The sequence below is a fragment of the Trachurus trachurus genome, assembly GCF_905171665.1.
Source record: "Trachurus trachurus genome assembly, chromosome: 18".
Lineage (NCBI taxonomy): Eukaryota > Metazoa > Chordata > Actinopteri > Carangiformes > Carangidae > Trachurus > Trachurus trachurus.
The window spans coordinates 15,897,959-15,910,287 of NC_139909.1; the positions used below are offsets into that span (position 1 = coordinate 15,897,959).

General features: G+C 41.4%; 1 protein-coding gene across 1 annotated transcript; it reads right to left on the minus strand.

Moving 5' to 3' along the window:
• Window positions 1-8,189: 8,189 nt before the first annotated feature.
• Window positions 8,190-11,887, minus strand: LOC311001912 (uncharacterized protein; the record flags this gene model as incomplete). The annotated part of the gene is made up of 5 exons (XM_083993090.1): window positions 8,190-8,405; window positions 9,454-9,601; window positions 9,895-10,088; window positions 10,453-10,581; window positions 11,840-11,887. 5 exons carry the CDS (start codon window positions 11,885-11,887, stop codon window positions 8,190-8,192), a joined length of 735 nt encoding a protein of 244 aa, XP_083849216.1.
• Between the last annotated feature and the right edge of the window lie 442 nt (window positions 11,888-12,329).

Here is a 12,329-nt window from a genome sequence, read left to right on the forward strand (position 1 = left end):
ACTGGCTCTGAAGTTTTTTTTCGTTCCAAAATGATTTTCCTTGGTACTATTGCCCACTGCTTATTTGTGACGTGTAGCACGTGTGAACCTGGCTCATCATGTTTCCATTATGGTAGGCCTAATCATATTGTTTACAGCTGTGGTGTTTTGTTCCTTGTCCTTATGTGTCATTTTATTGCCTACTGTTGTTAAAAAGCTGCATTATTCACACTTTTGTATATATTACATAGGGGAGCCTCTTTAACAACATAAGTATTTACACTACATGTGTTAATGATTTAAAAACCATGAGACACCACTGACGGCCTCCATAAAAAAAAGCCAGTAAGTAAACATTGAGTTCACTTAAATGAATAGAAATAATTTCCCATGCAGTTTTTGCCCTTTATGTCTGATTTATTTCTTCTACTTATGACAACATAATACGGTAAACTACCCAATGAGGAAAAAAGCGACAGAAAGCTCAGATTCACACATTTAACATCTATTTTATGATACTTTTCTATGCAAATTCTATGTTTTAAATTCTCTTGTTAATGAGATGCAATTGTCTTACATGGTTCTCCCTTACGTACATGACACAGTGGAATTGTTCAGTCTGGCACTTAAGATTTTAGATTTCGATGGGAACTAGATCAAGAGGACCGTCATATTGCGTCAGACATATTTGGCTAGCTACCTGCATATCCACTATCCAAGCTTTCCCAAGACAGATAGTGACAGAGGGTTTCCAAGTGATTGAGTCATTGCAGTAGTATGAAGGGGTCGATGGGAGTCAACAGATTCAATGAGTTCAAGATGTCTGTGTTTGTGTGTGAGTGTGAATGTTGCAATTCAGCACAGACATTAGGAGACACGCAATACTTCAGTCATATCACTTGTTGCATTATTAGTTAGAACTGATGCTTGTCCATGTTTAGATTTAGTTGTGCAATAGGCTACATGGAGACTTGGCGCACAACCCAGACATTAGTCATAATTGTGATTGACTAGGAGAACAGCAGCAACAACCTCAATAATTGCTCTACGATAGCACCAACAAACCGGTGACAAGAAGATTGATCAGCGCATTAATAAATGTTGTTAGCCACTACGTTTTTTCAAGGGATCCTCTTGCAGTAAGTGACAGTAGCTAATCTAACGCTTCCACTCTGAGTTTAACCACAAGACAAACATTTGAGATGAATTATGTCTCATATTAAAGTCAATGATTTGTTTAGACATAACTTTTTTTTTAACCTTACCCCACCCTTGATAAGGTAAGTTAGCCCGACCTAATTATCTAAAGGCTAGTATTTGAAGGGATCATCCCTGTGTTCCCCAGGTCCTATGTTCCCCGGATCCTATGTTTCCCACGTTATATGGGACCGGGGAACATAGGACCCTTTTTTAGAAAAAGGGTCCTATGTTACCCGCTTTTAAGTTTAGTTAAAGTTTAATACGTTTATTTGTATCAGGGACAATGTACAAAATAACATTAGTCTTGAAATGAGAAGAGATGCCTTGTACCAGATTTAGCTTACTAACTACTTTCCCCAAAAGGGTTCTATGTTCCCCGCTGTGTATGTGACCGGGGAACATAGAACCCTTTTTTAGAAAAAGGATCCTACGTTCCCCGCTTTTCCCCCAAAAGACCTGGGGGGGTCCGTGTACTTCGCGGCCATTCGATTTTTCCTTTAAACAGAACTGTCAAAAAACGAAAGTAAGCTGGTAATTTGGTTTTCCGTTTCAAACAAAAAAACAAAAAACAAAAATTCAGGCTGGTTTTTTCGTTTTTCGTTTTTTGCTTTTAAAACCAAAAAACGAGGAGACCAAAATCAAATAACGGCCAATTTTTAATTTTGATTGTTACAAAATCTCTCTTTTCGTTTTTGATAATAATATTAACACTGATGACAGACCGGAAAAACGACCCCAGAGGGTATGCTCGGGGACGGAGGTACGTTTTATCAGTCTGTTTTCTGGGAATAATTGACATAAGGAGAAACCAGAAACAAGCCGTTTTTTCGTTTTTTCGTTTTGAAAAAAAAAACGGAAATCAAAATTTCAGTTCGTTTTCTCGTTTTTGGTTCTTATTTAACAAAACGACTTTACCACTCAATATTTTGTTTCCGTGGGTGGGCGGGTCCTAGTGTGCTTCCTTGCCCTGTGCCCTTCAAAATAAAAGTTCCTCAATTTAATAATGTCGACAAAAATATTACTGTAGGCTACAGGGTTACACCCCGCCTTTCCGAAGCCCCGTCTTTCCGACAATAGACTTCCATTCATCGTAATAGCGGGGTTTTCTATTTTTTCTAAAGACCCCGCTACTCCGAAAAGGCTATTGGGGAAAACCCCCAGTGCGCAGTGCGCATTGATCCTTTTTTCCTTTTTGGGGTCAAACGGATCATGTGCATAATTAACTGCAAAACAAGCAAATACTTCATATTAATGACATATAATGTTCATTATGCTTAGCCTGTCTAGCCTCTACCTGGTCTTTTTACTAAACTTAACCAACTCCTTTCTTCATTGCCTAAGCCCAACCAAAGCATCTCCCTCAGTCAGCTGTCAGCGCGAGCGGCGGCTGCAGCAGCCTCGCGCCCGTGTGAGCTCAAGCCGGCTTCAGCCGCGCTCGAGCGGAGCAGAGGGGTGGAGAAAAAGAAAAAAAGTGTATTTCTTTTACTGTGTCGGGGAGAAAGTGGGACAGATCTGCCTAGTCTCTGAGCAGCACGTTTCACAGACAAGCCACAAAGCAGAATGTAAACAACGTCACGCGGTTCAGCACCTTGGACAGCTGCGGGGGGGAGGAGGGGGTGTCGGAGTAGCGGTGTTTCGAAGTGGGGGTATTTCGGAACAGCGGGGTGTCGAAGTGGAGGGGTGTCGGAGTGGAGAGCTGTCCCCAGGCTACAGACACTAGCAGACATAGAGGACCCCATCACCCACAGTCAAGACTGACACGGCTTCAAATAACAATAATAGTAGGCTATTCATAATAAAAATGACAACTGAAGTTATGATGACTTCAGTGTAGATGTTTAGCCACAAGGTGGCGCAGTTATTACATGAAGAGTAGATCTGAGGGCTTTACTACGACGGAGGCTCACAACATATCGTGTATATTATTGAAAGCGAGGGGTGTGCCTATAGGCTATAGGCTAGTGAGTACAGTGACAAAGACTGTACAGTAACTTCGTTCAATATACAGTAGATACTACTTCAAAGTGGCCATCGCGGGGAGCGAGATTCACGCAACGCGTGAAATTTGATTGACAAAGTGATCACACACGAGAGCATTATGACTGATAGCTCCCTTGGTAGAACAGCTCCCTCAGTAAGCTGAAGCATCCACTAGTGTGGGTTCGAGTCTCAGTTTAGGTTGTAGCTACCATTAATTAATGTGTTTTCTTTTCTCATCATCATTATGATCACACAAGGCTTAAGTTTGAGCAAATAAATGAGCAAATGAGCATTAATTCTCCGCCGGGCCGAGGCACCAACTTCCCTGCTTGTGTACATGTTTATAGGGATGTGAACGTGTACTACTTAAATATGTACACGTGTACACTGTGCATTTTCCTGGCCAGCACAGGTACCAGGAGACCAAGACCCCCTGTCATGTCGGTCCTCCACCCTTCCTGATCCGCCGCAAGTTGCAAGAGCCCCGCGGAGCCCAGTCTCTCCCTCCTCTCCCACACTTCAGCACCTGTCCCGGGCTGTCACTCTGCAGGGACGGCGCGTGTCATAAGCTGTTGCAGACAAATACGTAGGCTACACAAGCAGGGAAGTTGGTGCCTCGGCCCGGCGGAGAATTAATGCTCATTTGCTCATTTATTTGCTCAAACTTAAGCCTTATGTGATCATAATGATGATGAGAAAACTGAGACTAGAACCCACACTAGCGGATGAATCAGCTTACTGAGGGAGCTGTTCTACCAGGGGAGCTATCAGTCATAATGCTTTAATGTGTGATCACTTTGTCACTCACATTTCACGCGTTGCGTGAATCTCGCTCCCCGCGAGTAAAATGGCCACTTTGAAGTAGTATCTACTGTATATTGAACGAAGTTACTGTACAGTCTTTGTCACTGTACAGAGTAGACACTCTGTACTCACTAGCCTATAGGCACACCCCTCGCTTTCAATAATACACACGATATGTTGTGAGCCTCCGTCGTAGTAAAGCCCTCAGATCTACTCTTCATGTAATAACTGCGCCACCTTGTGGCTAAACATCTACACTGAAGTCATCATAACTTCATAAGTTCTCATTTTCATTATGAATAGCCTACTATTATTGTTATTTGAAGCCGTGTCAGTCTTGACTGTGGGTGATGGGGTCCTCTATGTCTGCTAGTGTCTGTAGCCTACAGTAATATTTTTGTCGACATTATTAAATTGAGGAACTTTTATTTTGAAGGGCACAGGGCAAGGAAGCACACTAGGACCCGCCCACCCACGGAAACAAAATATTGAGTGGTAAAGTCGTTTTGTTAAATAAGAACCAAAAACGAGAAAACGAACTGAAATTTTGATTTCCGTTTTTTTTTCCAAAACGAAAAAACGAAAAAACGGCTTGTTTCTGGTTTCTCCTTATGTCAATTATTCCCAGAAAACAGACTGATAAAACGTACCTTGGTCGCTCGGGTCCGTGTACGTTTCGTTAGTTTGATTTTTCCTTTAAACCGAACTGTCAGAAAACGAAAGTCAGCTGGTAATTTGGTTTTCCGTTTCAAACCAAAAACCAAAAAACCAAAATTCAGGCTGGTTTTTTCGTTTTTTGGTTTTTGGTTCTAAAACGAAAAAACGAGGAAACCAAAATCAAATTACGGTTAAATTTTGATTGTCTTTTCGTTTTTTGATCTTAAACAACACATTAACGCCGATGACAGACCGGAAGTGTCCGAACTTCAAAATAAAAGCCCAGTGAATTAAGTTTTAGCCAGGTTTTAGCCGAAGACAGTAGATGAAAAGCCTATCAAATATATTTTTTTCTTTGGAAATGTTGTGTTTTGAGCACATTAATACATCATCAAAGCTGTGTTTATTTTTACACATTAGCAACAAGCTCATCGTTCGTTCATCTTCTCCTCGCTGCGCACGCTGCAGCGCTTCGCTTCCATTAAGTCAGATAATTTTCACAGCGTGTTCTGCGGCCCGTCTCCGGTCCCAACCGGGCTCCGGACACGGAGCAGAGACTGTCCGACAGGCTGTCCCTCTTTGAAGAGAGGATGAGGTCAGCTTTACTCCCGCTTCTGACCTTAAACAACATTGAACTTCAAAATAAAAGCCCAGTGAATTGAATTATAGCCATAGACTGTGCTGATTCAATCCGACCCTGAGATCTCCAACCCCGGGCATATTTGGCAGGTGGCAGCGGCCCCTTTATGGTTCTTTTGTACTGTCCTGATCGTCCCAGCTACACCCAGGCACCCAAGAGGACTTCTTGTCCCACCACTCTCAGGAGTTGTAGTGGTACTGTTAAGTGCTATTGGCAGCAGATGAGGGGATCTCCCGTGCGTAATGTCGCGCGTAATGACAGCTCTTCGCCGGTGAAACACAATAAACTGCGCGACTTCTTGCATGTTTGTCTCATGACATGGTGGAACCTACACAGAGGTATACAGACAGGTAGATCAGGCGGAAAATTGATATGGAAGCTGGTTCAGGACGTCTTCGTCCATTTATGGATAAATGTGGAGTGGAAATTAGTTCGTAGCTACATTAATTGAGCGTCAGCGTCACACAGCATTATTATATGCCGAAAACAGTGTAGGCTATTACTGGCTTTGTGTGTGCATGACAGTCTTATCAATGAATCTACAGTTATCCCACTAGCCTATGTCCGCCCATTGCGAAACTCATTCCGGCGCCAGCAAGCATACAAATCATAATAGTATCATTGTTAAGATTATGTCAGTGACAGACTAAGTCCCAGTGTGATGTTTACAGAACATTGAGTGTAAGTCCTCTCTCCACACAGGAGATCCAGTCACAACCTTTATATTTTCCCCTTTTAAAAGCCATGTTGTTCATTTACCAAAAAACACCAGCAGGTGTCGCACTGCGAGCGTACCCTCAAGGTCATGTCATCAGAAAAGTTTCATAATTTGTATCCATACTTTGTGCTAAACAGTTTAATTACTACACATGTGGAAGTCTGAGAAAGTGTCATAACTACTCTCTGTAAAAAAAAAAAAAAAAAAAAAAAAAAAAAAACACCTACCTCCATTGAGTCTGGAGTCAAATAGGCAGCCAGCTCACCTGTGAGGCCTTTGCCCTGAGAACAAAGTAGCTGGCTGGCCTCATCCTCATCCCCAATTGTTGAGCTGTGTATTTGATGTGAGTTACCCATTTCTGTTCCACAAACACTTAGTATATTTAATAGTTAAAGAATATTGATGCTAATTACTACCCTTTATTAAGTTTTAGCTGAGTTTGCTAAACATTTGATAAACATTGTGCTGTTCTGTCATTTATCCTTCCCATCAGAAAGCAACCAGCTTAACAATAAATAACAAGGAACTGGATCCTCGGTGTTTGTGCCTTATTTTAACCAACAACCCATTGCGTAGGTCCACTCCTACCAAAGAACCAGTCTCTTCACCACACACAAGTCAATATTTTTCTCAAGGAAATTTAAATCGAACGCAACTGGACTTGGTTCACAGGCTTAAGTCAATATTTTACAAAATGAGAGTGACACCACTATCAGAGCTAATAATAATAATAAACGACACTCACTGCATGTCACATTAACAGTGTAAAAACACAAATTAATTTATTTAATTGCACGTGCATGTGATCAGGGGACGTACAGAGGAGAAAGAAAGAGAGGAGGCGGGGTGGAGATGATGGGCCGAAGCAAAAACAACTGCTGCCGGGAGAAGTGGAGATGCTTTGTGGCGGCCTTGTGTGCCACCATGGCAAAAGTGAACAGAGAGAGCATGACCTGAACTAAACAGCAAAACTCCTGGGTTGTTCAGAACTCACTGCTGGGACTGTCTCCTGGTTATGTCTATCAGGCCTTTAAGTCCCTCCTGAAAATATTCAGGGTGATTATTGAGGACATTGTCAAGAAGTATGGTCACATCTGGACATTGTTGACCAAACATTCTTTGTGCAGCCTCTTGGTCTTCTGCAGTATTGAAGGGGTTGACTCCAAAGGATGACACTCTTGTTAACGATCCCACCTCCTCCTCGTACCAGTCTGCAGCCACTGATGCATCTGGTAAGAGGTCTGCGCACACTCGTTTTTGGCATCCCTCTCTGGCCAATACATTGGGGATCCCCTTCCCTAAAATAAGGTGGAGGCAAGGATACATGCTTTAACTGTACATTGAATTTTTAACAATTGTTGTGTTGTTGAGGAAGTATTTACCATATTCTGTGTGCCTTTAATAGCTGACAAAGTCTGAGAGAACTTAAATTACCCAGTGATAGCATTAGACCATTTTCCAAAAAGGTTTTAACAAATGAGCTGGTTCTAATTAAGAAATACTATCCAAGAGCTATTTGTTAGCTAGGTTTTTGTTTTTACTCTAAATTAGCATCCAAGAGCACCTTAGACAAACCCAGGGGGGTTTATACAACAGTAAAGAAATGATACTTGATTGTTTTAGAAGTCACATGTTATCTATTCCAGCCTGTTTCCCTTAGAATAATGTTTCTAAATAATTTAAGTTTCTTCTGATTTAATAGAAAAGATGTCTTTGGTCAATTTTTCGTCAGTTTATAAACACTTGGTGTGACAAAATGTGTGTGTTTTTTTCTCTATAATGCTATCACTTACTGACATTTTGTGTCAAAGGGCTTTACACAGCATCATAACAACATCCTCACAACAGACCCTCACATCAACTGAGGAAAAACACCCAGAAACCCTTTTAACTTGGAGAAACCTCAGGGTGAGCAACAGAGAAGGGATCCTTACCCAGGACAGGCAGATGTGCAATAGATGTTGTTACAGACAAGAAAACAGTTTACAACACAGAATATGCAAAACACGGAAAGCTGGTGAAGGCAGTGGGGCTATTGGGGGAGGTTGTTGAGTGCAGTGTACAGTATGTATGTAGAGTCATGAACTCTATATGACTTGACTACACTGAAATTTGTAAATTTGAGGACTTTAAAATGGCAAAGTGACTCAGATATGATTTTTACTGAAGTGTATACAATCAGATTTGACTTTGTTAAAACTTTGCTTGAGTCTAACACAAACCTGGAATCCTGTGTGCATTCCAAGCTTGAACAACACGCTCAACTCCAAGCTGGGCCAACTGGCATGTCAATGATGACACGCAAAATTTGGTCAGGCTGTCCTCCATATCCAGCTCCTCCTGATCAACCAGATGAACCAAGGGGATTTTCAAAGGGTAGTTCACCCTATTGTTGATCTCTGGCCAGATCCTCTCAATTGTGTGATTCTGTCATTGTAGAACAAATAAGATTAGGCATGTTTGTTAGTTATACTTTCTTGCTTACATTTTAGAACCTTATATGAATGATCAATAAGGCATACATTTATATTGATTCACTTAAAACATTATAATTACAATCGGTGTGTGTACAATCCATCTCCACTGTATAGGGTGATATCAGCTACTATTTGGTTAATTGCTTAGGAAACGGAATGTATGACACTGGATTGTGTTTTTAGACATTATAGGGGGGCAGTGTTTAGCTCAGTTGGTAGAGCACCCGCCCCATGTGTTGAGGCTGTAGTCCTCGCTGCAGGCGGCCCCGGTTCGAGTCCCGCGTCGGACGGCCCTATCCTGCATGTCATTCCCCCCATCTCTGCCTCCCATTTCCTGTCACACTCTCAACTGTCCTATCAAATAAAGGCATGAAAAGCCAAAAAAATATACAAAAAAAAAGACATTATAGGGATGTTTTTAATATTTTGGGGTTGAATTGATGTAATAAAATATAATCAATCAGGTCTTACAGCTTTTCAAACAGATGTCCCAATTTTTTTGAGATGAGCAGTGTCCAGGAAAATGGGCCACTTAATCAGCTAAAATGAGCCACTGAAACTTCGAAGTGAAACCGTAATTTCTGATAAAACAATCTGATTAAATTTAATTTTAACACACATAAGACAATATAACATTCCATTAAAAGAACTATAAAATATTTCACAAATAATGAGATTGAAACTAGATTAAAACTAGCAATTTTTGAACTCTAATGTTAGTTTGTGTATGTGTGTGCGTAGCTCACAATGCACCCTGCACCAAGCTAAAACACACACAGGACCTACATAATTAGAAGGGAAATGTGAAGAGGCCTGCAATATGCTTTTCATAAGAAGAACCATCAAAATAAAACTCAACTTTGAAGGTGGCTAATTTTAGCTGAATTGCATTTTAGCTGAATTGCATGTTTGACCTTACAAAAAATATATTTTAATTTAAAAAAAAAGTTATCTTAGCAAAAATCCCCTTTATCAAGTGGGATTTAAATCAGAAATACCTTGGTTGATGGCGTTTGCCTGTAAGGTGTCCTCTCTGTGTTGTGGCGGTGGCTGGCCAACTTTTCCTGCATGTATAGAGTTAGATAGAACTCTCTTCCATTGTCCACCCTGACCTGGTCCCATATACCATGCTCCACTACTGCACTTCTACAAGAAAACAACAACATTGAAGGCCGGTTACATGGGCATGCACTTTTATTAGGAAAAATGCATCAAGCAGTTGATCAATATCATGTAATGAACCTATTCCGGTTCTGTTTTCCAAAATAACAGAATTATTCTGGTTTTAAAGGCTTCATTTGAACATGTATGGGAATATGGGAATATGGGAATATAGTCATTTCATAATAAGGTCAAAACCAGAATAATCAGATAGTAGGCTTCTTTGTATTTTTGCAACAGGGACAAAGAAAGGTTTTTTAAATTAAGTTGTTTGTTACCTGTAGACATCGTTGTAAATGGTGAGATTATTTTTGATAGGCATTGTGGATCGTCCAACAATTTTGCTCGAGAAGCCGTCAATCGCCAGTACATGAGTCACGCCGAACATCACAAGTTTTTCATTTTGGTCAATATGTATTTTATGTCCCACATATTCAGCAGTATATGGAACTGGATTGAGGTTTCTGGCTCCCTTAAAGACAAACAGAGAACATTATAGGATCTCATTACACAGTTAAAGCACAAAAAGAAACAAAACAAACAGGGTGAAATTCCAAAAAACTTTCTTCACTGCCTCAAACAGATCTGAAATCTATTAACCACTTTAACCGGTTGCTTGAGATGCAAATAGGCTTTATGCCTTTGCCTAATTTTTAAGTATATATTTGGGGGGGTTTTGACTTTAATGGAGAACAATTGAGGCATGAAATGGGGAGGCAGAGAGAGGGGGAATGACATGCAGTAAATGGCCGCCCAGTGTGGGATTTGAACACAACGCTTTATGCCTACCGGTATTATAACGGTAAAATTGAAGGGTTACATTTGATGAAACTTACCTCACATCTTGCCCTATGATAAGGATGGTTAATGTTGCGCAATGCACGTCCAACGCGACCCTCCGATGCACGGACTCCCACAGCTGAAAGATAACCAGTCATCATCTTTCTTCCATACGTTGGACCAGTCTAAAGGTAAAAAGAAAGAAGTTATTGTGGTGGCTGAGTCTAGTCCTTCAATCGCTACTGGTTGTCAATTGTGGAATTATTGTGTAAAACTCAATACGTTTTATTGAGTTTTTTAATAGACTGCCATCAAACTGTTTATTACAAGTAGTGTCCTGTAGAAAATCCCCACCTCCTTCCACATCCCTCCTTCCACCTCAACTCCTTCTATCCCTCCTCCTTCCCCTTACATCACCGGAGGGTAGAGCTCGGAGGCTGATTTAGGCAGGTAGCTCACCTGTGGCAAGCCCTTTCTGCTCTGGGGAACAAAGGAGCTGCTGCCTAGTCCTCCTCCTCCCCAACTCCCTGATTGTTGAACTGCGTGATTGATGTAAGTGATTCAGCTAAGTCCCACATACTCTTTGTTTATGTTGTAGGCCTAGTTAATTGAACCTTATTGTTGCTACCTCTTTTACTCTTTATTAAGTTTGAGTTTGAGTAGGTTAACAAAGATTGAGTACTTGTTGACTTGAACATTTGAGTTTTGTGGGCTAATCTTTTCTGTTCTTTCATTCTCCTTTTCATCAGCATTAACCAGCCAAACAATAGGCCTAAATGAGATGAATTGGACCTTCTGCGTTTGTGCCATTGTTTCAAACCACCACTCACTGCGTTGATCTCTACAATAATCCGGAACCAGCCTAGTCCCACAACCAGTCATATTTTACACATTTATTGTACAGTCAACACAGGCCGGTAACACAGAATACGTATGTTTCACATTTTGACCAAAAATGCTCTTTGATAACAGAACAAGTGCGCACAATCTCATTAAAGTTATGCTCCAAAAAAAAGGATGGATGGGTGGTGTTTCACCATTGTAAACGCCCCTGTTGACATCAAAAATCGGGAGCGTGCCTATGTTCCCACAGCCCTATGTTCCCTCTGGACTCTCTCTACCTATCTGGACTCTACCTATCTGGCCTGTCTAGCCTCTACCGGGTCTTTTTACTAAACTTAACCAACTCCTTTCTTCATTGCCTAAACCTAACCAATGGTGGGACCAAAGGGCTGAGGGAACATAGGGCCTAATTTTCAGTGACAACAAAAGTTAGAAATGAGGGAACATAGGGATGACCCCCAAAAATCATGGGGTCATTCACAAAAATATTCACAATAGCCTGCATGAAATAGTTTATAGGCCTACTTACTGTGAACCACCATCAATACATTGTTTTTGGGGCAATCAATTTGTTTTATGAAACTTGGTGTTATATCCTACCTCCTTTACAGCACTGAAAACGGCAGCTTCAAGTTGGTGGTCCGTCATTCGCTGTCTCTGTAAACTGTGCTCTGCACAAAAACGGCGAATATTTTCGACTGACGCCCCCCTTTGCAACCCACACTCAAAAATCAAATAGTTACTTATATCAGCATATGTACATCCACTCTTCAACATATTCTGTATGACTGCAACGTGTGGCACCAGACTGGATTCCATATCTGCACGGAGGCGACAACTATTTTGGCGCCTGACTATCTTTGGCAGCTAAAGCATGATTGGTCGACACTGCCCGCCACGCACGCACGCACGCACGCACGCACTCACGCACTCACGCACGCACGCACGCACGCACGCACGCACGCACGCTCCGGTAACGTAATGTGCCGTATAAATTGGAGCGCGCTGATCTCCAGACCCTTTTGGAGCCGAACATTTTCATACGGAGTTTTCACGACAAACGCTGACATGGACATCGGGAGGATAACGC